The 25,647-nt window shown below is 53.4% G+C and overlaps 2 protein-coding genes across 4 annotated transcripts; both read right to left on the bottom strand.

The window, feature by feature from the left end:
- Positions 1-404: 404 nt before the first annotated feature.
- On the bottom strand, positions 405-11,026 carry ACRBP (acrosin binding protein). The gene is made up of 10 exons (XM_062195445.1): positions 10,897-11,026; positions 10,396-10,614; positions 10,102-10,196; positions 8,832-8,949; positions 5,910-6,360; positions 5,296-5,428; positions 2,139-2,318; positions 1,884-2,051; positions 980-1,063; positions 405-527 (listed from the first exon to the last, which is right to left on the bottom strand). Exons 1-10 carry the CDS (start codon positions 10,937-10,939, stop codon positions 405-407), a joined length of 1,614 nt encoding a protein of 537 aa, XP_062051429.1. The 5' UTR covers positions 10,940-11,026.
- Positions 11,027-11,352: 326 nt separating this feature from the next.
- Positions 11,353-24,168, bottom strand: ING4 (inhibitor of growth family member 4). 3 transcript variants are annotated; one of them, XM_062194721.1, is made up of 8 exons: positions 24,105-24,168; positions 16,022-16,093; positions 13,893-14,059; positions 13,600-13,714; positions 13,326-13,431; positions 12,920-13,067; positions 12,612-12,673; positions 11,596-12,500 (listed from the first exon to the last, which is right to left on the bottom strand). In XM_062194721.1, exons 1-8 carry the CDS (start codon positions 24,139-24,141, stop codon positions 12,461-12,463), a joined length of 747 nt encoding a protein of 248 aa, XP_062050705.1. In that variant the 5' UTR covers positions 24,142-24,168; the 3' UTR covers positions 11,596-12,460. The 3 variants fall into 3 exon arrangements, with proteins under 3 accessions (XP_062050707.1, XP_062050705.1, XP_062050706.1); XM_062194722.1 differs by having other exon boundaries at positions 13,609-13,714; XM_062194723.1 differs by lacking the exon at positions 12,920-13,067 and having other exon boundaries at positions 11,353-12,500.
- Positions 24,169-25,647: the final 1,479 nt, after the last annotated feature.

Below are 25,647 nucleotides of genomic sequence, written 5' to 3'. Positions count from 1 at the left end.
CCCTTCTCCTCCCGGCAGCCAGCCGGCTGCTTCCTGGAGTCCCATTTCTATGAGGCTCTCCCCTCGGGCCCAGTCAGGGAGATGGGGCAAGGGGGCAGTGCTGAGGGTGGGGATCGTAACCCAAACAGGCCACACCAGCTCAAAAGAAATACTTTATGGAAAGATAGCTCTTTAACGGGGGGGAGGGGGGGTAGGGGGTGGGGTTGGGGAGTAAGAGCGCCCCTCACAGGCCTCTCTGGGAACTGCTGCCCCAACCCAAGGAAAATGTGAGTAAGGGTAGGTAGTAAGGTAAGTAAGAGACCCTAACAGGCAGTCTGGAAGCAAACTGACAGATGGGGTCTCAAAGCGATGGAGAACGTGGAGAGGTCGGGCTGGGGTGGGGGGGCCACAGAACAGACGTCAGCTCATCCAAAGTGGCCCAGGGTCAAGGTGCTGAACTCCTGGCTCCAGCGAAGCACCACGTCCTCACTCTTACCCAGGGTCAGCACACTGTAGGTCTCGTTCTGCAGGCACCTCATGCGGGACACCTAGGCAGGGGACACCATGTCACAGCCGGGCGGGGTCAGGAGCCCCACAGGACAAGGTGGAGGGGAGCGCTGGCATGGGCGCAGGGCAGCAGAGGTGGGGTGCTTGTCACCCAGGAGCCCCACCTCCTTGTTTCAGACACAGGAGGCTGAAGCCCAAAGGGGAAGTGACTTACCCTGGGCTACCTGGTGAGTAAGACTGGGAGACTCCACACCTCCTGTGGGGCCCCTCGCAGGCCCGCCCTTGGGGCCCCTCGCAGGCCCGCCCTTCGAGCCCAACACCACCACCACAGCCCTGTCCCCAGCCCCTCCCACTGGGAGGGCCTGGCTGAGGCGGCCTTGGCGGAGGAAGGCGCTCAGGGGGATGCAAACGGCATCTCAGAGTGGCTTGTGTTCTCGTGTGCGGATACAAGGTGGGGCTGGTGAGAGGAAGAGGGGCCAGGGGCGGGGTTCACCTTCCTGTTCCGGTTTCTCATCAGGCACTGTTGGCTTTTGAAGGAGCAGTAGTTTGGATACTGGATGTAGTCTGTGTCGCAAACCTGCGGCGCGAGCCAGGGACCGACAGGGGTGAGATATCAGAAACCACACAAGGCAGTAGCCCTGCAGGGAAGCCGCGGTGGCAGAGCCAGGGACGCGGCGTGGCCCTTCAGAAGCAGGCCCTGGACACGTGGGCGGGCAGCTCTCTCCTCCCTGAGGCGGGTGCCTCCGTCCCCTCCCCCCCGCCCCCCACCCCACTCACAGATTGCTGGGAAGAATCAGGGAGCCTGGGAGAGGAAGAGGCTGCCCTGTTGGTCAGCTTGCAGGGCAAGTGACTGAGGAATGGCTACAGAGAGGGGGCTGGTTCAGGGTCCAGGTGAGGGATTCTTCTGGTGATGGTGAGCATGCTGCCCAGGGTGGGGTGGGGGGCACTGAGATGACCTCTGACACTCCCTCCACATCTGGGGTCTCAGCTCAGCCACCACAGCCTTCCTGAGCAGCCCCTCCCTTTGCCTTGCCTTGGTTTTGGGGGACCTGGGCCTCTGCACCTACAGGTTGATCCCACCTCATGCATCACCTGGCCTTTCACTGGCTGAGAGAGGCGAGAGACTTGACCAAAGTCACCTGGCAGGTGACTGGTGGAGCTGGGGGCAGAACGCCCCTCCCCTGCCTATGGCTCCTGTGTTTTCTCGTCACCCGGGGCTCCCACTCCTTCGCTCTGTGCAGTGTGTGCTCAGTGGTCTCTTGGAGAGCGGTGGGAGGCTGGGTGAGGGCTGCTCCTCACAAGCCAGGGGCCAAGCCCCCTCCCACTTCCGAGAGCAAGTTAACTGGGAGAAGTGGCGGTGAGGGGCGTGGGGCTGAGCGTGGGGGGCAGGCTCTGACCTTGGTGGGGTAATCGCCGTCCTGGAAGCTGAGGAACTCAGTCTGGAGCCAGCCAGAGACGCGACTGTCCTCGCAGCCCTTTGTGGCCAGCCGCGCGCACCAGAAGTCCATGCGCAGCCCGCCGTACATGTCCAGCCCATAAAAGCGGCCTCTTTCCGTGGCCCCGACCTGCGGTGCAGGAGATGCGAGAGGCGTGCCCTGCAGGCCTGCCCTGCCTGGTCCTGCCTCCCCCACTGCAGGCCACCGGCCGGGTACCTGGGTGCCCACGGACACGCTCTGAGCTGTGAGCAGGGGGCTGACGAAGGCCGTCTTGTGGGAGTTGTCACACGGCTGCCGCTGCAGGTTGACCTCTGAGTGGCACTGCTCCAACTTCAGGGAGCAGAAGTCGCAGAGCGGACAGGTGGACGTGTGGCGCCGGCCAAGGCTGTCACAGACCTGGGGCGGGAGGCTTTGATGAGGCCAAGGCTGGCTCCCTCCCCGGCCCTCAGCCCCCCAGTGTTTGCGTGCCGGCTCTTCCAGCAGCTTCTCTCCCACGAGTTCCTCAAGGACACCCCCCTCCGTGATTTCTTGTCATTTTTATTTATTGTTCATTTGTTTGAAAGGGAGAGAGACAGTTAAGGACAGAGACAGAGGCAAACAGACAAAGATTTTCCATCTGCCAGTTCACTCCCCTCAAATGCCATCAACAGCCAGGACTGGGTCAGGCCAAAGCGGGAACCAGCAACCCAATCTGGGTCCCCCATGTGGCTGGAACACCACCTCCCAGGGTGCCCACGAGCAGGAAGCCGGAATCAGAAGCAGCACCAGGATCTGAGCCCGGCACTCCCATGTGCGCTGTAGGTATCTGGCATCTTCATTGCTGCACCAAATCTCACTCCCAACTCGGTTTCTTCACCCATTTCCTGGCAGTTGATCTACACCTATGTAAACCTCGCCTATCCACGGGTAACACCTACATCTTCATCGCCAGCTCTGATCTCTTTCTGAAGCTGCGAAACTTCATTGCCAAGTGCCTGACAGGCATCAGCCATGGCCGACACTCCCCCCCTACCTAGCCCACCTGGAAAGAACTCATGCCCCTCCCCACTTCTCTGTCTCTGCTCACCGTAATGCTACCATTTACAAAGAGGTGACCCGGCGATGGCACTGGCTACACACATGCATGTCTTGGTCATCACAAGGACCCTGTGGCAATGGGTGCTGACAACATCCCACTCCCTGCTGCCTAGCTGAGGCTCAGTGAGGCTGAGAAGTCGCTCAGACTCACCTAATAGATGGTGGTGGCTGTGGGGGTGGGACATGGACCCACATCCTCAAACTCAAAAACTATGTTGCCCCAAGTGCCTCGGTTTGAAACCTTCATGTTCTAGAAGGATCCCCTATGGAGAAGAGGTGCCCAGGTGCTCGCTGCCCTCCTCGCTGAGGGTCCTGAAGTCTGTCAGGAGGATCTTCCTAGGTAGCGTTGAACCCGGGGGCCAATGTTGTGACACAGCTTGTTAAGCTGCCACCTGTGATGCTGGCATCCCTTATCAGAGCACCGGTTTGAGTCCTGGCTGCTCCACTTCTAATCCAGCTCCCTGCTAATGCACCTGGGTAAGCAGTGGAAGATGGCCCAAGTGCTTGGGCCCCTGCTACCTATGTGGGAGATCTGGATGGAGTTCCTGGTTCCTGGATTTGGCTTGGTGTAGCCCCGTTTGCCATGGTCATTTGGGGAGTAAACCAGCAATATAGAATATCACTTTCTCTCTCTCTTTCTAAATAAATAAATAAATAATTTGGGGCCAGTGCTGTGGCATAGGTTATGCCTCTGCTTGCACTGCTGGCATCCCATATGGGTACTTGTTCAAGTCCCGGCTGCTCCACTTCCAATCCAGCTCTCTGCTATGGCCTGGGAAGGCAGTAGAAGATGGCCCAAGTCCTTGGGCCCCTGCACCCCCATGGGAGACCCAGAAGAAGCTCCTAGCTCCTGGCTTCGGATTGGCACAGCTCTGGCCATTGTGGCCATCTGGGGAGTGAACCAGCAGATGGAAGACCTCTCTTTCTCTCTCTGCCTCTCTGTAACTCTGCCTTTCAAATAAATAAATAAATCTTTAAAAAAAAATACAAATGCTTAAGACTGCCATTCAGCATTTCCACATTATATCCTTGACTGCCTCAGACTATCTCCTGCTGCTCTGCTTCAGGTGAAATGGACCAAGCACCCAGCAAGCTCTCCCCGTGACCTCTGGACTTCTCAGCTGTTCTAAATACACCCCTTGCCACCACCTACCACACTCCCCTACAATACCACTGTACCCAGAGTACCCCCTGACCCCTCTGCCTGAGTGTTTATGCCTTAAGGGGCATAAACAGTGTGCTCACCCCATCCTACCCCTCCCAAAACTTCTGCCCCTGTTGGCCCGTGCCATGTCCTCCGCCAAGAACCTCCTGCCAGGCCTCTTCTTTTGCCTGGTTAACTTCTTTAACCTACAGGTCTCAGCTCCTCTAAGAGGCAGTCTCCCATCCTCAAAACATGGGAAGCTGCCCCCCACTTCACCTATTATCTCTGAGGTCTTGTCAAGAGTTTATTTATTTATTTGAAAGGGAGAGAGAGAGCGGGAGAGAGAGAGAGAGAGAGAACGCTTGGAACCACTGTTCACTCCTGGCTGAGGCCAGGAGCCAGAACTCCATCTGGGTCTCCCATGTACTTGTCATCTGCTGCTGCCCCTCAGCAGGAAGTCAGAAGCAGAGGAGCTGGGACGTGACCCCGGCGCTCTGGTGCAGCAGCTTAACGCTCTGCCTCAGCGTGTGTCTCTGCACTTTGCGCTCCTCTGTTTTGCAGAACTGATCCTACCACACTGTCCTGCCTGTTTTGTCTTCTCCGCTTCCAGGTCCCAGGACAACAAAAGGACTGGGCTCACTGTATGTAGTGCTAACATCTCAAATACCTGCTCGAGACTAGTGCCCACTCAATTTGTTGAAGAAACCGGGGAATGCCGACCACGGTAGCCGCCACACTCCATTTTTAAGCTGCATTCTTTGGAATAAACTTGTTGGGTGTTAAGGACACAATGAGACTGCGGTCCCTTGACGGATGCCCTGCAATGGTTTCTGTGAATGCTCTGGGGCAAAGGAGAGCCGTGTCTACAACAAGTTAGGTCCTGGAGGTGCAGACAGGATCAAGAGGTGGCTCAAAGCCTAACAACTCAGGGACTGCCGGATCCCAGACTGCGTTCTGGAACTTCTTGCTTTAAGGTTGGCTGGAGAGACCCTTCAAACAAGGGTGTTCCACTTGGGCAGAATCTCTCTAACCAAGCCTCACGCTTTCCTGTTCACCTCTACTCTCGTGGCTTGCCTAGAGATCGGCGCCAGGCCTGCCAGGCCCCTGGGGTACCCAGTGGCCTGTACCCATCAGATAGCATGGCAGGCATACCGGCTTCCCGAAACCAAGGACCTCATCCTCGATGTACTTCCAGGCCTTGGCTGTGGGGGTTATGATGCAGTTGTTCTCCACAATTGAGTAGCACAGCACCAGCAACGCCTCCGTGTGCGGCAGCTGCAGGAGGCTGCAAGAAGACGGCACTGGCTGCGGGAGGGGCTGGAGGGCTGGGCAGGAGGCCCCCTCCGCTCCTGCTTCCCCTCCCCTGGCCATCTGGTCTCGGTCACACACACTCAGCACGCTTCCTTAGCGTGGGGCCTGTGAGGCCCTCAGATCCGACTGCCTCCTTTGACAGATGAGGAACTGAAAGGAGAAATCGCTTTCTCAAGGCTCCGTGCTAACCAGGGCGAGAGAGAAGACCAGAACCCAAGCATGGCGGTACCAGGGCTCATTTTACTACAGCACACAGAGAAAGGAACACCTAGGGCCATGACTAAGTCAGCCCTAGGCACTGAACAGGAATGGCTGTGCTTGAGGTGCACCCCCCGCCCCCGCCCCCGCCCCAGCTCTGGGCGAGTCTGGAGGCTGAGGCTGGGGCAAGGGAACTTGGCATCCCCTGAGCCGCAGCAGGACCGGCAGGGCCCAGGAGGAGTCAGAACTTCTTGTACCTCCCGGAGTTCTGGCTCCTCCAGTAGCTGTCATCGTACATCTCATTCATTTCATCCATTTCCTGGGCTGACCGGATGAGCTGCTGGATGTTCTCCATCATCATGGGAGTCGACTCCACTTCCCGCACGCGGGGAGGGAGGGAGGGCGGGTTGGAGGACAAAGCCGTGTCCGGGTCTGTCTGCAGGCTGGACGCGGCCCCTAGGCCCTCCTCGGTGCTCTGCCCCTCTTCCTGCTTCCCCTCCTCCTCTTGTTCCTCCTGTTCTTCCTCCTCCTGCGCTTCCTCCTGCTTATGTTCTTGTCCTTGCTCCTGCTTGTGCTGCTCCTGCCCTTGGTCCTGCTTGTGATCAGGCGCTTGCTCCTGGCCCCCCAGGGACAAGGAAGACTGCAGCAGCTCCTCCACGTTGTTGCTCAGTCGCTCAGGCCAGGGCTGGAAGGCCTGGCGCTCCGTGGCTGCAGCAGGGTTTGGCAGGCACCGAGAAAGAGAAGAGAAAGAGCCAGTAAGGGGGCAGGTGCGCGGCGAGGTGGTTCAGACGCTGCGTGGAGGCTCACGTCCCACAGCTGAGTGCCTGGGTTTGGGCCCCAGCTGTATCCCTCATCTCAGCTTCTTGCTAGTGTGTACTCTGAGAGGCAGCAGGTGACCACTCATGTACCTGGGTCCCAGTCACTCACGTGGGAAAGCCGGGTGGAGTTCCCGGCTCCTGGCTTCAACCTGGCTTAGCTCTGGTTGTTGTAGACATTTGTGGAGTGAACCAGCAATTGGAAAATCTCTCTCTCTCCTTTAAATAAAACTAAATAGATAACATGTTTTTAAAAATTAGAGACAGGCTTCTGTGTCTTAGTTCATAGAGGGCTAAACAGAGAAAGGCAGAAGCAAACACAGTTTAATAAAAAAAAAAAAAAGCCAGAAGAGAATGTGCATATAAAAATAAAGGAGGTGCTGGCACTGTGGCACAGCAGGTTAACACCCTGGACTGAAGTGCCGGCATCCCAAATGGGTGCCGGTTCTAGTCCCGGCTGCTCCACTTCTGATCCAGCTCTCTGCTATGGCCTGGGAAAGAAGTAGAAGATGGCCCAGGTCCTTGGGCCCCTGCACCTGCGTGGGAGACCCAGAAGAAGCTCCTGGCTCCTGGTTCCTGGCTTCAGATTGGTGAGCTCCAGCCGTTGCGGCCAGTTGGGAGAGTGAACCATCGGATGGAAGACCTCTCTCTCTCTGCTTTTCCTCTCTCTGTGTAACTCTTTCAAATAAATAAATAAATCTTAAAAAAAAAAAAAAAGGAATATTTCCAGTGTCAGTGTTGGAGTGCAGTAGGTTAAGCCACTCCCTGTGACACCAGCATCCATCCAGACTGGAGTCCTGGATGCTCCACTTCCCATCCAGCTCCTGCCTTTTTTTTTTTTTTTCTTTTTCTTTATTTGAGAAGCAGCATTACAGAGAGATGAAAGACAGAAAGGTTTTCCAACCATTGGTTCAATCTCCAAATGGCTGCAATGGCTGGAGCTGAGCCAGTCTGAAGCCAGGAGCCAGAAGCTTCTTCCAGGTCTCCCATGCGGTTGTAGGAGCCCAAGCACTTGCACTATCTTCCACTGCTTTCCCAGGCCATAAGCAGAGAACTGGATTAGAAGAAGAGCAGCCAGGACTAGAACCGGTGCCCATACAGGATGCCAGCACTGCAGGTGGAGGCTTAGCCCCCTATACCACAGCGCTGGCCCCAGCTCCGTGCTAATGAACCTGGAAAAGCAACAGAAGATGGCTCAAGTGCTTGGGCCTCTGCTGCCCATGTAGGAGACCTGGGACAGAGTTCCAGGCTCCTGGCTCTGGCCTGGCCCAGCTCTGTCTGTTGGATGGAAGATTTCTTCTCTCTCTCTCTCTCTCTCTCTGCCTTTCACAGAAGTAAATTAAATCTTTAAAACCAAACACTTTTGGGGCCGGCTCCATGGCACAGGTTAATCTTCTGCCTGCGGCGCCGGCATCCCATATGGGCACCAGTTCTAATCCCAGCTACTCCTCTTCCAATCCAGCTCTCTGCTATGGCCTCAGAAAGCAGTAGAAGATGGTCCGAGTCCTTGGGCCCCTGCACATGCATGGGAGACCCGGAAGAAGCTCCTGGCTTCAGATCAGCCCAGCTCTGGCCGTTGCGACCATCTGGGGAGTGAACCAGCGGATGGAAGACCTCTCTCTCTCTCTCTCTCTCTCTCATTGTAACTCTACCTCTCAAATTAAAAAAAAAAAAAAAAAAAAAAAAAAACAAAACACGGGGCCAGCACTGTGGCACAATGGGTTAATGCCCTGGCCTGAAGCGCCAACATCCCATATGGGTGCTGGTTCTAGTCCTGGCTGCTCCACTTCCAATCCAGCTCTCTGCTGTGGCCTGGGAAAGCAGTAGAAGATGGCCCAAGTCCTTGGGCCCCTGCACCCACTTGGGAGACCAGGAAGAAGCTCCTAGCTCCTGGCTTCAGATTGGTGTAGTTCTGACTATTGCGGCCATCTGGAGAGTGAACCATTGGATGGAAGATCTCTCTCTCTCTTTGCCTCTCCTCTCTCTGTGTAACTCTTTCAAATAAATAATAAATAAATCTTAAAAAAAAAAAACAAAGACTTTCCATGGCAACTGTGGTGCTGGAGGCACGGGTCCTCTTCCCACCTCCCCAGAAGAAGCTGTTCTTCCCTAACTTCCAGGGCCACCTCTGGGCCCTCTCCCTCCAGAAACACCAGGAATTCTACGTGGCCGGCAACTCGTCCTTTCAACAGCGAAGCTGTTAGCTCCGAAAGTCCCAGAGGCTGTCCAGTGCAGGAGTGCCAGGGCAGCAGAGGTCCTGCCCCAGGAGGGCTGTCCCTTGAGTACCCCTTTCCCCAATATCCTCGCCCCAGCGATTGTGGAAGGAGCAAAGGGTGGTCTGCCAGATGCCGGGAGATCTCTCACCTGTGACGTGGGATGCAAGGGAGGAGGCCACGGTGGTGGGTGGGACCTCGGCTGAAGATTCTACTTCCTTGAGACTGCTAGGTGAGAGGATGGACACTGGCTGGGAGCACCGGACCCTCTGCAAGGAGAGAAGGAAAAGTGGGCACGCTGTGGCGAGGGAAGACCTCCGCTGCAGCCGATCCCTCCGTGCCTTCTCCAGCATGCCCGTCTCTCATGGTTCCTGGGTACACAGGAAGGGGCGTGGTCCCAGCTGGACACCCCTAAACTGAGGAGCTGTTCCTCTGGAACAGAAAGCCTGCCTTGGGCTGGTGCCATGGCTTAACAGGCTAATCCTCCGCCTTGCGGCGCCGGCACACCGGGTTCTAGTCCCGGTTGGGGTGCCAGATTCTATCCCGGTTGCCCCTCTTCCAGGCCAGCTCTCTGCTATGGCCCGGGAAGGCAGTGGAGGATGGCCCAAGCCCTTGGGCCCTGCACCCGCATGGGAGACCAGGAGAAGCACCTTGCTCCTGGCTTCGGATCAGCGAGATGCGCCGGCCGCAGTGGCCATTGGAGGGTGAACCAACGGCAAAAAGGAAGACCTTTCTCTCTCTCTCTCTATCCACTCTGCCTGTCAAAAAAAAAAAAAAAAAGAAAGAAAGAAAGAAAGCCTGCCCCTCTCTGGAACCCACCTTGGACTCCACTCTTTTTATATATATATTTTTAATGATTTATTTTATTTATTTGAAAGAGTTACAGAGAAAGGTAGAGACAGAGAGAGAGGTCTTCCATCTGCTGGTTCACTCCCCAGATGACCACAATGGCCAAAGCTGCGGCGATCTGAAGCCAGGAGTTTCTTCCAGGTCTCCCACACAGCTAAAGGGGCCCAAAGACTCAGGCCATCTTCTACTGATTTCCCAGGCCATAGCAGAGAGCTGGATTGGGAGAGGAGCAGCTAGGACTAGAACCAGCGCCCATATTGGGATGCCGGCACTTCAGGCCAGGGCTTTAACCTGCTGCGCCACAGTGCTGGCCCCTGGACTCCACTCTTGCATTGGACTTCAATCATATCCCGACCTTTAAGAAGAGAGAGAAGGGCTAATCTCTTCCTTTTTTCTCCTTTTCTCACAGTATTAGGATTGTTAAAGACACCTGAACACCAGTCATAACTCCTCTGGGTAAATGACTGGCATGGAGACGCTGAGGGTGGCCCTATGGAGCCCTGGAGCCGTGGTGCTGCCTCCAGCTCCACCTTGGTCCCGGGACACAGATCTAGCCCTTGTGCTGGCCTCACCTTGGCGTAGTAGACGTGGTTGGAGCACCGGTACTGAGTAAACTGGCAGAACGACTCAAACCAGGAGGCGTAAGGGAGGTCAGAGCAGACGGCACCTGAGGAAGGGCAGGGGTGAAGGTGAGCACGTGGACCTCCCAGGGCGGGTGGGGGTGGAGGTCCAGCGCCCCCCTGGTGTCTGCAGTGGAGAACATGGCCTCCGGGTGCGGGGCCAGCCAGACCCTGCCCCGGACTCGCGTCCTCACGAGAGCACAGGGAGTCTGCTTTGACCAGTCTCCCCACTAGTGCAGCCCTCACCATCAGGCACCAAGCCGTGGTTTTCATACTGGTCCAGCTGGACGAGCGTGGGATTCCGGCAGCCATGGGTTGCTCGGAGGCGGCAGGTGGTTTCTGCCTTCCAGGTTGGGGTCAGCAGCGCAAAGAAGCGTTCATATTCGGTGGGAGAAAGAGGGCTGCCTGGGGTGGAAGCCGAGGTCGAGTCCTGGGCTGGAGCAGGTGCCAGAGGCAGCAGCAGCACTGTGGAGGGGCAGGGGAACAGAGGGATGGATGGGCCGGTCCGAACCCGCAACCTGCTGCTGGCCAAGGTCACACCCAGACAGGCAAGCGGGTCCCCCACCTTCCCGTAACTTAGGAGCTGCAGGTGATCCCCGTGGAACTGGGTAAGGAGACTGGGAGACAGAGGCAAAGGTTAGACCCCAGCGTTAAAAAAGCAGACCGCCCCAGAAACCGCAGAGGGGCTCTCGGGAGGGCAGAAGACTGGGCCGCGGGAGGTCTGTTGGCAGGTGCGCGCCCTCTCACCCTTGAGGAGGGAGGGAAGGAAACGGGCAGCTAGCTTCCTCATGGTCCCGAAGCTTCACCGGAGCTTCTCGACCAAAGCGTCCTCTAACGGGCCACAGTCACAGGGAGCCGCCCGGCGCGGGTGCGGGGTCCGAGGCAAAGCACAAAGGAGACGTGGCCCGGACGTCATAAAGGGCCGAGGGCCGGGGGCGGGGCCTCGGAAACCGCCGCGGAGGCGGCAGTGCAGGTCCTCGCGAGTGACCTCGGCTGACTCCATGCGTGGCGGGCAAACGCGGCTCCGGTGGCGTAGGCCTTGCGTGGTTCTCCACGCGTACTCCCATTTTTAAATTTACGCTCTAAGCCCAGAAGGTGGGTTCTCTATCATCCGAGCGTACTGAGGAGGGCACCCGGGCCCAGGGGAGCAGCGTGCCCAGATGGCGGTCTTGCGACCTGCTTGTGAGCATGGACAGGGCTCTGGGGCGAGCAGTGTCCGAAACAGGAACTAGAGAGGACACCTTCATGCAAGGAGTGGGCTGAGGGGCAAGACCACAGCAGGGTTCGCGGTGGGAGAGCTCAGCGGAAAGCCCAGGGAAGGGGCCCCCCAGAGGCCAGGGAGCAATACAGTCCATCAAGGTATGGCAAGAAAAACCCCTGCCTTTTTGTCTGTTTTGGGATAAGAAATCGAGCTATTAATTAGTATAATAGTACACACATACCACACAAGCTCATCATTCATTAGCCACTGAGTGAAGATGTTTTATGGAGAAAAGAGGCATGGTTGATAACGTTTTGGAGACCCTGGTGTGAGGCACTCCCTCCCGCCAGCTTTGTCTCCCTCAGCCGAGAAGCTGTGGATTCTGGTACAGAAACTTCTGGTCTCGGGTCTTGCCCTACTTCTGGCATGCCAGCCTCCCACACCTCTTATCCAACCCGCAAGATACACAAAGAATGCTCCCCCATGGATTAGTGTCTCCACAATAAACACAGCAGGCCAACATGTACAGCTTTTATTTACCCACCCAGATGCCTTTAACACGTAAGCCTTCTCCCACTCACAAGGCGAGGATAAATCCCCTTGGCACGGAGGAAAGGGGAGGCCCCAAAAGAAGGGCCCAAGCCCAGATGATGTGGGGCATCCCCCCATGAAGAAAGCAGGAAGAGAAGGGAGAAGCAAGTTCGTTACACCTAGCCCCCTGAAAAGGGGTAGGGGAATTAAGAGGGCTGGGGCAACTGCCCCCAAGCTAACTGCCCCGGTCTTTATATACAAAACAAGGGGAACAAAGTGGACCCTCCCTCGGAAATACAGCACCGACGCCAGCACGGGGGCGAAGGACAGTGGGCAAGACCACTTCCCCCGGAGGGGAGGCCGAACGAGAGCACATCTGTTGGCGGCTGTGGCACCCTCCCTCGCTGGGCTTGGGCGCAGCCCGGGCACCAGGAGTCGGGAGTAGAGTAGGGGAAGAAGGGATGACAGCGTGGTGCCATCCACCTCTCCCTGAACCCCTGGCCCCAGCACAGGCATTCCTCTGCCCACGAGCCCAGGGCAGGGGATGTGGAAAAAACTGTTGGAATCCAAGGCCCTTATCTATTTCTTCTTCCGTTCTTGCGAACAGCGTGGGCAAAACCTACGAAGGAACAGGAGAAAAAAGAGGGCGGACAAAAGTGAGCAACAGGGAGACAGACCACTCTGGACCACTGGGCTCAGGGCAGCTAGCTCTTGCCACATCCTCTCTTACCATTTTCCCCGAGGCTTGGTGGTCAGCCCCACACAGGCAAAGTGGAACCACTCAATGGAACACTGGAAAAAGAGGAAGAGGGACGCGGTCAGAGGCCAGGGTGAGACAGCCCCACACACACACTGCCTGGGAGTAGCCCTTTAGTCCATCCCACTGGGGGAGTTCTTGGAGGTCCCATGCCCAGCCAGCCCCGACCACCATCCTCCTGTGCTGAATTACCACTATTCAACCAAAGGCACCCCCTCACCGCTTGCGCCCACTCCCTTTACGCCCCTCAGCACCCCCATCTGAAGCAAAATGGTTCTCACATCAGGGTTGTCACAGCCAATCATCTCTCCATAGGAGACCTGGTGACAAAGGCAATAGGTGGGTTCGTTGGGATCCACAGGCATATCCAACACATCAGAGGGGTGGACACTGCCAAAGGTCACTGAGGGCATCCCATACTCAGGACTTCTGCATGCCAAGAGGAAGAGAAAGTGTCATCTGCAGAAAGGGAAGCTGCAACCTGAGGCTCTCAGAGGTGGCAGGTGGAGGCCCCGGCGGGGCCGAGGGCCAGAGCTTCTCCTCTCTAACGAGCAGAAGCCAAAACGCTAAGGAAGAGAGTGTCTGGCACAGAAGCCAGGGAAAACGGCAAGCGGCAGTGCTGGGTGCGAGTGGGGCCTGGGGACAGAAGAGTGTGCCATCTGGAGAAGGGCGCCCTGCCTCACTCACGTGCGCACAAGTTTTAGCTTCTTCTGGGCAGCCTTGGGGGTTTCCTCGTCTGAGTTTTTCCCTTTGGAACGAGCGCGGGCAGCTTTCTTCTCCTTCTGAGTCCGACCTTCCGGGGGAGAAGGGGGGAGCCAGAGGCGGGGAGACAGGAAGATGGGTTAAGTCCTCCTTCTCCCCCCTCTTTCCAAACCTGTGCCCCGCCCTCGGGGGTGAAAAGCTGGCTGCTTCTCCCTTGGACTCCTTGCCCCGGGCCTCGTAGCCCCGCCCCCCTCCTCACTCTTTTTGCCTTTGCTGGAAGAGCTGTCATAGTCACTTGACTCAATCTGTTTCTCCTTCAGATCAGCCTCAAAACGGGCCAGGTCCGTGTCCAGTCGCCGAATGTGTTTGTCCACCTGCGTGGGAAGGAAAGAGAAGAGAACCGTGTAAGGCTGGTTCCAATAAAAAGCTAGGCGAAGGCAGATTCCACGGTTCTCCCAGACCCCAAACAGAGCCCAGTACAGCTGAAGGCGGGGTCTAAGACCCTGAGGACGAGACGGGAGGTAAGGTGGGGGGCCATGAACAGGGCCATACCATCTCATAGGTCTGCATGGCCAGCTGCACCTTGTCGTCACCAAACTCCTTGCACTTGCCATAGGCCTCCTGGATCTGTTTGAGAAGGGCCAATTTTTCCTCGGAGCTCAGGCTGCGGGCGCTACTCATATACTCAGTGGCCAACTTGTCAATTTCAGCCTTCAGGTCTACAACAGAGACAGAGGCCAGGTCACAATGGCCCCTGAGTGGCTGGGTGAAACACACTTCTTCTCTTGTTCCTTGGACCTTTGTCACTGACCAAAACTCTCAGACTAAAATGGGCTGAACGTTCACAGGCCCTGTGCCACGTACTCAAGTAATGCAACACAAGGACAATATGCATTTGACAGGAGCCTTCGAGGGGTGGAAAACACTGCTATTATAGCTGAAACCTAAATTACTGAAACTCATCCAGGGAGCCTTTGCACACATTAATATGCAGCACACTGGCCGGCGCTGTGGCGTAGGAGGCTGAGCCTGCTGCATCGGCATCCCACATAGGCACCGGTTCATGTCCCAGCTGCTCCACTTCCGATCCAGCTCTCTGCTAATGGCCTGGGAAAGCAGTAGTAGATGACCCAAGTGCTTGGGCCCCTGGCTTCAGATCGGCTCAGCTTCGGTCGTTGGGGTCATTTGGAGAGTGAACCAGCAAATGGAAGACCTCTCTCTCTGTCTCTCCCTCTCTCTGTAACTCTACCTCTCAAATAAATAAAATCTTTCAAAAAATATGCAGTATTCTTTTGTGGAAGTCTGAAGATGCTTCTTTGCAGGCGTGCTGCTCCTTGACCATGAATTTTGTCTCCAAAGACGCCTTGTTTCTTCTCAAGAACATCCCACAGCAGCTCTGACTGCCAGTGGCACGCCAGGCTGGGGCACCTGCAGCTGCTGGCTTGCCAGGTCTGTGCTCACTCCCTCCCGAGGCGGCAGCAGGCCCTACCCCGTCCGGGTAGCCGTTCTTCTGCTCACCTTGCCGCCCACACACGATTCTGCTTGTCGTCCACCTGCTCAGCTTTCCCGTTGTGCTGTTTCTCTTTGTGCGTCTTTGATACTGCTCTGAACATTCTGATACTGGAAAGCTGCTGATGTCCCAGGACATCGAGACTGTAGATGTTCACTCCCTCGCGTTCGGTAAGACTCAGAAAAAAAGTCCCAGGAAGAGACAAAGTCTGACTCTAACAGATCACAGGCAGGCTCTGTGAACACACCATGTTTATACCCTACTTCACGCCGGCCTTGAACGAAGCTGCAAAAGCAGGCAGTTCCATAATCTCCCAGTGCTCCTTCCGTGCATGAACTCAGAGGTCCATCTGTGTTATAAAGCAAGCAAGCTGGTTCTCACGGCTTGGCAGGCAGAGCTCAGCGGTCTGTGTCCAGGACTGTAGATGACGTCCCTTTTCATGAGTAAACTTACCCAGAGTAACTCTGGACACAGCTGCGTGTACCCCAACACCAGCTTGTCACATCCGTGAGTGTGCTTACACGGGATGGAAGATAAGACCTGCACAGCCCTCGGTGGGTGTGAGGACAGCTCCAACAGGGATCTTTGATCTTGAAGAGACCAACCTGACCACTGCAGTAGCCTTTCTCTGGCTCCAAGTGAACGTCTCAATGCAGCCAAATTTGCTCAATGTCCAAGGCCAGAGACGGAATCTAATGCTTCTAGGAGGTTGAAGAATATGGTACAGAGATCTTGACGTTAATTTCTGCTTTCCTTTCCTTCTTCTCTTTTTCAGAATTTCTTATACAGCAAAGCTCCTATCTCCCAAGATGAGTTGCAGTCTAAAGCCACACTGATTTCTGTCACAGTGCATTAATAATGCGGTCATCCCATCCTCATACTGACCATGGAGAGTAGAAATGACTCTAGACTCTCAACTTTGTTAGCTTGAATTCTTCTTGAGAAAAGTGTAAGCAATGTGACGTCTTTGAGCTCTCCAGTACTGTCTAAATACTCCATTTGTTACGGAGAAACTGACGGAGGAAGGAGGCTCATCATTATCCTCGCTCAGGAATTACGAGAGCAAAAAAGGAGAGAGGGAAGCCACATTTCTCCAGATCACACCAGATGACCTGGCGACACCAAGCAGAGAAGCAAACGATGGCACACACTCCCCATACTCTGTACGCACCTTCTGTTCTCTGGTCCAGGTCCCTCATGAGCTGAAAGTTTCTCTGTAACTCAAAGGGCAGGTTTTCGATACCTAGGGAAGAGAAGGGAGCTGAGCATCACTGGGCTGCACACTGCCCGAAAGCTCCTTTCCAAGTGCAGTTGGGTTTCTGGGATCCATCTGTGACAGCTTTATTCTTTTTAAAGACTTTATTTGGGGGCCACGACTGTGGTGTGGCAGATAAAACTGCTGCCTGCAGTGCCGACATTCCATATGGGCACCGGTTCAAGTCCTGGCTGCTCCACTTCCTTTTCAGCCCCCTGCTGATGCACCTGGGAAAACAGCAGAGGATGGCCCAAATCCTTGCGCCCCTGCACCCACACAGGAGACCTAGATGAAGCTTCTGGCTATGGCCTGACCCAGCCCTGGTCATTGCAGCCATTTGGGGAGTGAACCAGTGGATGGAAGACCTCTGTCTCTGCCTCTGCCTCTCCCTCTTTGTAACTCTTTCAAATAAATATTTTTTAAAAAAATTTATTTATTTGAAAGGCAAAGTGACAGAGGAAACAATCTTAGATCTGCTAGTTCACTCCCCAAATGGTCACAATGGCCAGGGCTGGGCCAGGCCAAACCCAGAAGCCCGGAAGTCCATCATGGACTCCACATGAGTGGCAGGGCCCCAAGTATTTGGGCATTCTCTGCTGCCTTCCAGGTGTGTTAGCAGGGAGGTGGATCAGAAGTAGAAAAGCCAGGACTCAAACCTGTGCTCCTATATGGGATGCAGGCACCACAGGAAACAGCTTAACCCACTGTGCCACAACACCAGTCCCCACTGTTCCTTTCAAACATGAAGCCGTGTTCACCTCCCTCCCTGTCCCAAGCTCACCTCTTCAAATCTCCATGGCTATCCCACCATTTTCCTTTCTGGTGACCTTACTCTAATAACTCCTGCCTTTTCCTTATTTTATTTAAGATATATTTATTTGAAATGCACAGTTAGAGAGAGAGAGACAGAGACACAGGTCTTCTATCCGCTGATTCACTCCCCAAATGGCCACAATGGCCAGGGCTGAGCCAGGAGCCTGACTCCACCCATATCTCCCATGTCGGTGGCAGGGGCCCAAGCGCTTTGGCCACAATGCCAATCCTTTCCCTTTTTCTCAGTCTCTGCCTCCAAACCTCTTACTTACAATCTCCAACTTTCTTTTCTTTTTAAAGGACTTATTTATTTGAAAGGCAGAGCAACAGAGACAGAGATCTTCCATCTGCTGGTTCACTGAGCCAGGAGCCTAGAAACTCCATCCTGGTCTCCAAGATGGGTGGCAGGGGCCCAAGTACTTGAGCCACCTTCCACTGCTTTCCTGGGCACATTAGCAGGGAACTGGATCAGAAGTGGAACAGGCCGGTGCCGTGGCTCACTAAGCTAATCCTCCGGCTTGCGGCGCTGGCACCCCGGGGTTCTAGTCCCGGTCGGGGCGCCGGATTCTGTCCCAGTTGCCCCTCTTCCAGGCCAGCTCTCTGCTGTGGCCAGGGAGTGCAGTGGAGGATGGCCCAAGTGCTTAGGCCCTGCACCCCATGGGAGACCAGGAAAAGCACCTGGCTCCTGGCTTCGGATCAGCGTGATGCGCCGGCAGCAGCAGCCATTGGAGGGTGAACCAACGGCAAAGGAAGACCTTTCTCTCTGTCTCTCTCTCTCACTGTCCACTCTGCCTGTCAAAAAAAAAAAAAAAAAAAAAGTGGAACAGCTGGGACTCGAATCAGCATTCCAATATGAAACTATGAAACACTGTGGCTAAAACCCACTGTACCACAATGCTGGCCCTACCCTCAACTTGCAAATGCCTTCCTTGTCTCCTAGGACTACTGCTCCTCACCACACACACACCTCCAACTACTGTCCATATAGTAGCCTAAATATTCTTTGTGAAAATGCAAACCGGGACTTGGCATCTGGTATAGCTGTTAAGATGCCAACTGGGGGGCCGGCGCTGTGGAGCAGTAGGTTACTCCTCTTTCTGGGGCGCTGGCATCCCATATGGGTGCTGGTTCTAGTCCTGGCTGCTCCTCTTCCTATCCAACTCTCTGTTATGGCCTGGGAAAGCAGTAGAAGACGGCCCAAGTGGTTGGGTCCCTGCACCTGCATGGGAGACCCAGATATCAGCTCGGCTCTGGCTGTTGTGGCCATCTGGGGAGTGAATCAGCGGATAGAAGACCTCTCTGTCTCTCCCTCTCACTGTCTATAACTCTACCTCTCAAATAGATAAATAAAATCTTAAAAAAAAAAAAAAAAAAAAAGCCGGCCGGCGCCGTGGCTCAACAGGCTAATCCTCCGCCTTGCGGCGCCGGCACACCGGGTTCTAGTCCCGGTCGGGGCACCGATCCTGTCCCGGTTGCCCCTCTTCCAGGCCAGCTCTCTGCTGTGGCCAGGGAGTGCAGTGGAGGATGGCCCAAGTTCTTGGGCCCTGCACCCCATGGGAGACCAGGATAAGCACCTGGCTCCTGCCATCGGAACAGCGCGGTGCGCCGGCCGCAGCGCGCTACCGCGGCGGCCATTGGAGGGTGAACCAACGGCAAAAGGAAGACCTTTCTCTCTGTCTCTCTCTCTCACTGTCCACTCTGCCTGTCAAAAATAAATAAATAAATTTAAAAAAAAAAAAAAAAAGCCAACCAGGTCACCCGTGTGCCATCTCGGAACACCCAGGCTCAAGTCCCAGCTCTATTCCTGATTCTGGCTTCCTGCTAGTGGGTACCCTGAGAGGCAGCAGGTGATGACTCAAGCAGCTGGGGCTCTGCCGCCTACATAAGAGATCCAGATGGAGTTCCTGGCTTCTAGCATTAGCCTGGCCCAGCCCTGGCTGTTGCAGGCATTTGGGGAGTCATTCAGTGGATGGACCGTCTCTCTGCCTCTCAAATAAATAATGACAATTAAAAAAAAATTGACAACCTGATCAAGTCATTCTCCTCCTTAAGCCTTCCAGTATCGCCTGATTGCTCTTGGAAGCTCTCTACTTTGAGGTCCTCACACACCTCCCAGCAGCCTCAGGTCGTCCTGGCGTCTCTTCATACTCTCTGCTCTGGCTATACTGGCCATCCCTGAGTTGTGCAAACTCACCAGGGCTGCTCCTGCCACACAGACTTCCACACGCTGTTCTCTCTGCCTGCACACACTGCTGGGTCTTCCTCACCTGCCCCTACTATGTCTCTTGGGCTTCTTCCTGTTCACGGCTCAGAGGTCAGCTCAAACCTGACTTGCCCAGACTCTCATGAGCGAGTGTTCAGATGCATACTATCAAGGTACTATACCTCAATTAAAAAAAAAAAAAAGATTTATTTTATTTGAAAGGCAGAGTTAGAGAGGCAGAGAGAGAGAGAGAGAGGTCTTCCTTCCGTTGTTTCACTCCCCAGATGGCCACAACGGACAGAACTGTGCTGATCCGAAGCCAGGAGCCAAGAGCATCTTCCGGGTCTCCCACGCAGGTGCAGAGGCCCAAGGACTTGGGCCATCTTCTACTACTTTCCTAGGCCACACCAGAGAACTGGAATGAAGTGGAGCAGTAGGGACACAAGCCGGCACCTATATGGGATGCCGGCACTGTAGGCAGTGGCTTAACCCACTAAGCCACAGCACCGGCCCCTACATCTCAATTTTTTTTTAAACACTTATCCAGCTTGAATAACTACACAATTAGTTATTTGGTATCTGTCTCCCTAGCTCTCCACAAGAGCAGAAACATGTCTGTCTCATTCGCCTATTTCCCTAGTGTTTAGAATTATGCCTTGCATACAGAAGGTACTCAATAAATACTTGAAATAATTTATTTTTCCATAAAGAAAAGTTTTTTCCTCTTCTCATGACTCTACCTCAAACTCTTTTTTTTTTTTTTGACAGGCAGAGTTAGACAGTGAGAGTAAGAGTGAGAGTGAGAGTGAGAGAGAGAGAGAGAGAGAGAGAGAGAGTCTTCCTTTCCCCAAATGGCTGCTACGGCTGATACGCTGCGCCAATCTGAAGCCAGGAGCCAAGTGCTTCCTCCTGGTCTCCCATGCGGGTGCAGGGCCCAAGCACTTGGGCCATCATCCTCCACTGCTTTCCCGGGCCACAGCAGAGAGCTGGACTGGAAGAGGAGCAACTGGGACAGAATCCGGTGCTCCAACTGGAACTAGAACTCAGTGTGCCGGCGCCGCAGGCAAAGGATTAGCCAAGTGAGCCGTGGCGCCGGCCTCTACCTCAAACTTTCAAAATGCTTCTGCTTTAATCCACCTCAGGTCTGCTATCACCAGGTCACTTAGTGCTTCAAATCAAAAATGACTTATCCAATCAAATGATCTGTTATTACTTCTATTCTAAAAAAAAAAAAAAATCTGTGGAGGGGTGGATGTTTGGCCTAACAATTAAAATGCAATTTTGGACTCACACAGCTGTGTCAGAACGCCTGGGATGGAGTCCAAGCTCTGCTTCCAATCCCACATTCCTGCTAATGTGCACCCTGGAAGGCGGTGGTGATGGTGCAAGTAGCTGGATCTTTGACACACAGATGGGGGACCCATAGTGAGTTCCTGGCCCTGGTTTTGGCTTTGACTCGCTCCAGCTGTTGCTGGCATTTGGGAGGTGAACCAGTGGATGGCAGATTGCCTTCTGTACAATTCAAAAATAACCGAAAAATAAATGTCATGCAGCAGCTGACACCATCTTCCCTCCTTGGAGTACCTTTCTGCCTCTTAGGAGTCACATCTGATTATATACCTCCTGGTGATTTCAGCACTGACATGTCTTGCTCTATCCTTTCAATGTGAATGATTTCTTGAGATTACGCTTCAGTCCTCTCATTTTCTCATTTTGTTTTCTTGAAGAATCTTGTTCACCCTCATAGCTATAATAACCAGTCCTGTGCTTACCTCTAAATGGAATTAAACACACTGTTGTTTCTCCTGGATTTCCCATCTCGTTGATGGTACACATCTGCCTCACTTTCCAGCAGGAAGAAGTCACCAGAAATTCTCCCTTCTCGCTCAACCCTCATTCAGTCAGCACTGGCATATTTAACTTCTACTCTCTGAGATCAGGCCCACATCTCTGACCCAGACTGTTTTCACTAACTGATCCCTACGTTACCAAATTTATCTGGATCCAATTTATCATACGTCGCTTATTTTCCTTTATAAAAATAACACTGAGGGCCTGCATTGTGGCACAGTGCTGCCCGTGATCCAGCATCCCAAATCAGAGCACGAGTTCCAGCCCCAGCTGCTCCACTTCTGATCCAGCTCCCTGCTAATGTGCCTGGGAAAGCAGCAGAAGATGGCCCAGGTGCTTGAGTCACTGACACCCACGTAGGAGACCCGGATGGAGCTTCAGGCTCGTATCTTTGGCCTGACCCAGCCCCAGCCCCAGCCACTGAAGCCACTTGTTGGAATGAACCAGGAAGATCTCATTCTGTCTATCTCTCTCTGCTTTCAGATAAATAAATAAATAAATCTTAAAACAACAAAAATAATAATTTTAAAAAACCAAAAAGCATTATTCTCAAAATAATCACTGGAGTTTAAAATCCAAACTTCTTAGCTTGGATGAAAAGACCTGGCCCAGGGACCAGCGATGGCGTAGCAGGTTAAGTTGCTGCCTGCAGCACTGGCATCACATATGAGCACTTGTTCGAGTCGTGGCCCTCCACTTCCCATCCAGCTCCCTGCTAATGCACTTGGGAAAGCAGCAGAAGATGGCCCAAGTGCTTGGGCTCCTGCACCAATGTGGGAGATTGGAGGTCCCAGGCTCCTGACTTTGGCTTGTCCAGCCTTGGCTGTTGTGGCCCTTTGGGAAGTGAACCAGTAAATGGAAGCTCGCGCTCTCTCTCTCTCTCTCTCTCCCTCTCTGTGACCCCGTCTCTCAGATAAAAAATAAAATCTTTAGGAGGAAAAAAAAAGAGCTTGCCCAATCTAACTCTAGCCTCCTCCTTTAGTCTCATTTCCCAAGCTCTCTCTTTAGGGTCATGTGATAGTACTTTAACATAGTAATGGAAAAACAGAATTCAGAAAAAACAGGTTGAGGCTGGCACTGCAGTGCAACAGGTTAAAGCCATGCCTGCAGCGCTGGCATCCCATATGGGCACCAAGTTGTTCCAGCTGCCCCACTTCCGCTCCAGCTCTGCACCGTGTGGGAGACCCAGAAGAAGCTCCTGGCTCTGGCCTGGCCCAGCCCCAGTTGTTGCAGCTATTTATTTGGGGAGTGATAGAAGACCTTTCTCTGTGTCTCTCCCTCTCTGTCTGTAACTCTCAAATAAATAAATAAATCTTCAAAAAAAGTTTGGTTCCAGACAAGACTGAAATCAATGTATATTTTTCAGAATATGCACTTGCCATGAACCTTTTGGAGATCTCACATATGCCAGGATTTTAAAAAATAATTGGGTCGGGGCAGTGTTTTGGTGCAGCAGGTTAAGCAGCCTTTTACAATGCCAGCATCCTATATCAGAGGGCCAGTTCAAGACCCAGCTACTCCACTTCCAATCCTGCTAATCAGCTTCCTGCTAACGTGCCTGGGAAGGACACAGAAGACGGCCCAAGTCCCTGGGTTCCCGCCACCCATGTGGGAGACCTGGATGGAGCTCCTGGACCCTGGCTTCAGCTGGCCCAGCCCTGGCTGTTGCCGGGATTTGGGCAGTGAACCAGACGGTGGAAGACCTCTTTCTCTCCCTCTCTACCACCCAGCCTTTCAAATAAATAAATGTTTCAAATAAAAAATATGGACCAAAATAAACACCTTTTAATTCTATTCTCCATGAGCTTTAGGAAGTCTCCTTGTATATATCACAGACTCTGACCTCATCGTCCCATGATCTTGCGACAAGCACATCACACGATACCTTTGCCATAGCATTACTTTTCCTTCCCCATACAGCAAGTAAACAGTTAAATCTTCAAGATTCTATTCAAATATTGCCTCCTCTGCAAAGCCTCAGCTACATCCCCAGGTAATTAGCCCCTTTCTCTCTACTGTTAACCACTGTACTTATATCTCTATATTTCCTGCCACACTTTTATAAATATATATATATGAGTACTGGCAGAATCTGACTTCTGCTAGATCACGTGCTTCTTGAGGACAGGGCCTGTGTCTTCCTCATTTTAAAAAATATCCTCATGAGGCCAGCGCTGTGCCTCAGCCGGTTAAAGCTCTGATCTGCAGTGCCAGCATCCCATATGGGCGCTGGTTCAATTCCCAGCTGCTCCACTTCCAATCCAGCTCTCTGCTATGGCGTAGGAAAGCAGTAGAAGATGGCCCAAGTCCTTGGGCCCCTGCACCCGGCTGGGAGACTTGGAAGAAGCTCCAGGTTCCTGGCTTTGCATAGGCCCAGCTCTGGCCATCGTGGCCATTTGGGGAGTGAACCAGTGGATGGAAGCCCTCTCCCTCTCTGCCTCTGCCTCTCTGCCTTTCAATTAAATAAATCTTTAAAAAAAGAAAACAAAACAAAAAAAAAACCTCCCTATGTCTGACCCATAGCAGGAACAGTATTTATCGAAGGAATGACTGGTGACACTAAGACAAACGTAAGCGCAGCAGGGGCCAGGCTTTGTGAAGGGGTGGGTTACACAAACGGCATAAACAGCACTAATTTCCATTTGATGGGAATCAGACCTTTACTCCCTGAGGCGTTCCGGTTCACCATCTGACAGCGGTCACTCAACACCACCCCAGCCTCAAGAGAAACCACTTGGGAAAGAACCAGGAGACTAGAGCAGGTCTTGGTCGTTGCTCCAAAAGGCAGTGGGTGACACCGACTCTGAACCACCCCCGGGGGGAAACAATCTACCCCGGGGCTGGGGACTCTGAAGAACTGGAGCGGCAAAATCTTCCTGATTACGTCGACCAGCCATTTAAGACAAATCCTGAGACCCTCCGCGCAAGTCCTCCCTCGCCGACCCTCAACACAGAGGCCTCGACCCTACTGCCCCGCCCCCTCTTTCTTGACACCGTTCAGTATTGCCTCCCACGGAACCCCTGCACAATTAGGAGCTGCTCACCGCCGGGACTTCGGGACCACAGATCCTCTCAACCCCAATCCCCACACCATTCTACGACCCCTGACCCCCTCCTCCAGCCTGCTCTTACTGTCCAGATAATGTTCCAAATACATCCCCGCAGCCATCTTGGAGCAAAACAAAGCAACTTCCGATTCGCCCCGGAAGCTGTTCTTGGGTCATAGTATTTCCGCCCTTAAAAGAACTTCCGCCCTTAGTAAATTACCTGCCCGGACACATCCGCCCGACGTTGGATGTTTTCCTTTTGCGTGTGTAGCCACGAGCGCCCGAAGTGAGGCGGCTGTGGCCGACTTCCGCCCTTACTGAGACTCCAGTGCGCGACCGAGACAGGTATGACGTCACTGGAGGTCGCCATTTTGCATTCTCTTGCAAATCTTTTTTTTTCCCTCCAAATCGGGATGTGTGGTAATGGGGATAGAAGCTTCTCTTTAGGATTGGGCCCGTAAAGGTCTCTTTTCTGCAAGAAGGGAGGCCAACTTTTTTTTTTCTTTTGCAGAGCTTGAGTCTGGTAAGCAGAGGAGGTCCCGGCTGAAACAGGACTTTTAGGCAAGCTAGGAAGTTGGAAAGCAGTATGAGGCTCTGAGATTTAAACGCTCCGTATTTGTGTTCACATGAACACTATCTCCCCTGGATTATTTCTCCAGTTGAGAAAGATTATTTATAAACTTCCTGCTTTTAAATACGAACAATTAGAAAATAAAGGTAATTTTGTACGGCGTTTATCAGCAGCGCAAATGGAATGCTTCTGACCTTACCCTCGTGTCACTGAGGAAATCTCACGTTTTGCTTCCCTTCTGAGTTCTTATGTGATGTTAACATAATTATGAAGGAGTTGGAGCATGGAACTCTTACCACAATTGGGCCAGTTAAATGCCAGCCATCGCCCTGGTCAGCTGTAGTCTAGTGGTCTCAATGTTTTCCATCAGGGCTGCCACCTCATGGGAGAATCAGAACTCAAAACCCGTAACCAAATAGTGGTGAGTTATATAGTCACCCCATCCATCGTAATTACCATCAATGCCATGCGGCAGGTTTCTAGTATTTTCAGTCACGTAATTTAAGTACGTGGAAGGGCAAGGTGGACCCCTAGTTGGCCACTGAGCAGTGGTAAGGTACAGGATCTCCCCTCTAAAGTTACAGGTGCCTTGCCCTTAGACAAGTAATCTGTGCACTTTTCACTTTCTATACAGTAGGAACAGTACCTCCCTCACAGGGTTGTTGCAGTGTCTGTGTATCCTTAAAAACAGGTTCCAGTTCTAATATTGGTGAAGACCATCACGCCCTGTTCTGCCCGCGACTAGAGGCAGTAAATGCTTAGGAAGCGACCAAACACTGGCATATTTGGTCACCAAATATACTCGCTAATGGCTCAATATTGCAGCATGAGCCATCATCTTGCCTGCCCACACAAGTCAAGCTGGCATTATTGAATAACCAAAGATCTGTGCTATGCCAAACACTGTATGCCAAGTAGTCCCAGAGATCCACCAGTTCTCAGGTGTTGAAGTTTGGTCACAACTCTCTGTGTTTAGTCTTTAATTCTTGAAAGTAAATCTTGGAAATTACCAAATCACTTCAGTTAACAGCTCCAAGAGGCACTGGGGCCAACACTG

This window comes from Lepus europaeus, chromosome 6 (assembly GCF_033115175.1).
Source record: "Lepus europaeus isolate LE1 chromosome 6, mLepTim1.pri, whole genome shotgun sequence".
Taxonomy (NCBI): Eukaryota; Metazoa; Chordata; class Mammalia; order Lagomorpha; family Leporidae; genus Lepus; species Lepus europaeus.
The sequence above is the reverse complement of the archived record's forward strand: the minus strand, read 5'-3'. Positions and strand labels throughout refer to the sequence as shown.

Excerpts from the sequence above, each read along its gene's own strand:
- ING4 (XM_062194721.1), bottom strand. The coding sequence starts at position 24,141 with ATGGCTGCGGGGATGTATTTGGAACATTATCTGGACA. Across the intron at positions 16,094-24,104 it reads TTTGGAACATTATCTGGACA|GTATCGAAAACCTGCCCTTT; the intron begins GTAAGAGCAGGC and ends TCTCTTCCCTAG. Across the intron at positions 14,060-16,021 it reads CCTGGACCAGAGAACAGAAG|ACCTGAAGGCTGAAATTGAC; the intron begins GTGCGTACAGAG and ends TCTCTGTTGTAG.
- ACRBP (XM_062195445.1), bottom strand. The coding sequence starts at position 10,939 with ATGAGGAAGCTAGCTGCCCGTTTCCTTCCCTCCCTCCTCAAGG. Across the intron at positions 5,429-5,909 it reads AGGAGCCAGAACTCCGGGAG|CCTCCTGCAGCTGCCGCACA; the intron begins GTACAAGAAGTT and ends GTCTTCTTGCAG. Across the intron at positions 528-979 it reads TGAGAAACCGGAACAGGAAG|GTGTCCCGCATGAGGTGCCT; the intron begins GTGAACCCCGCC and ends TCCCCTGCCTAG.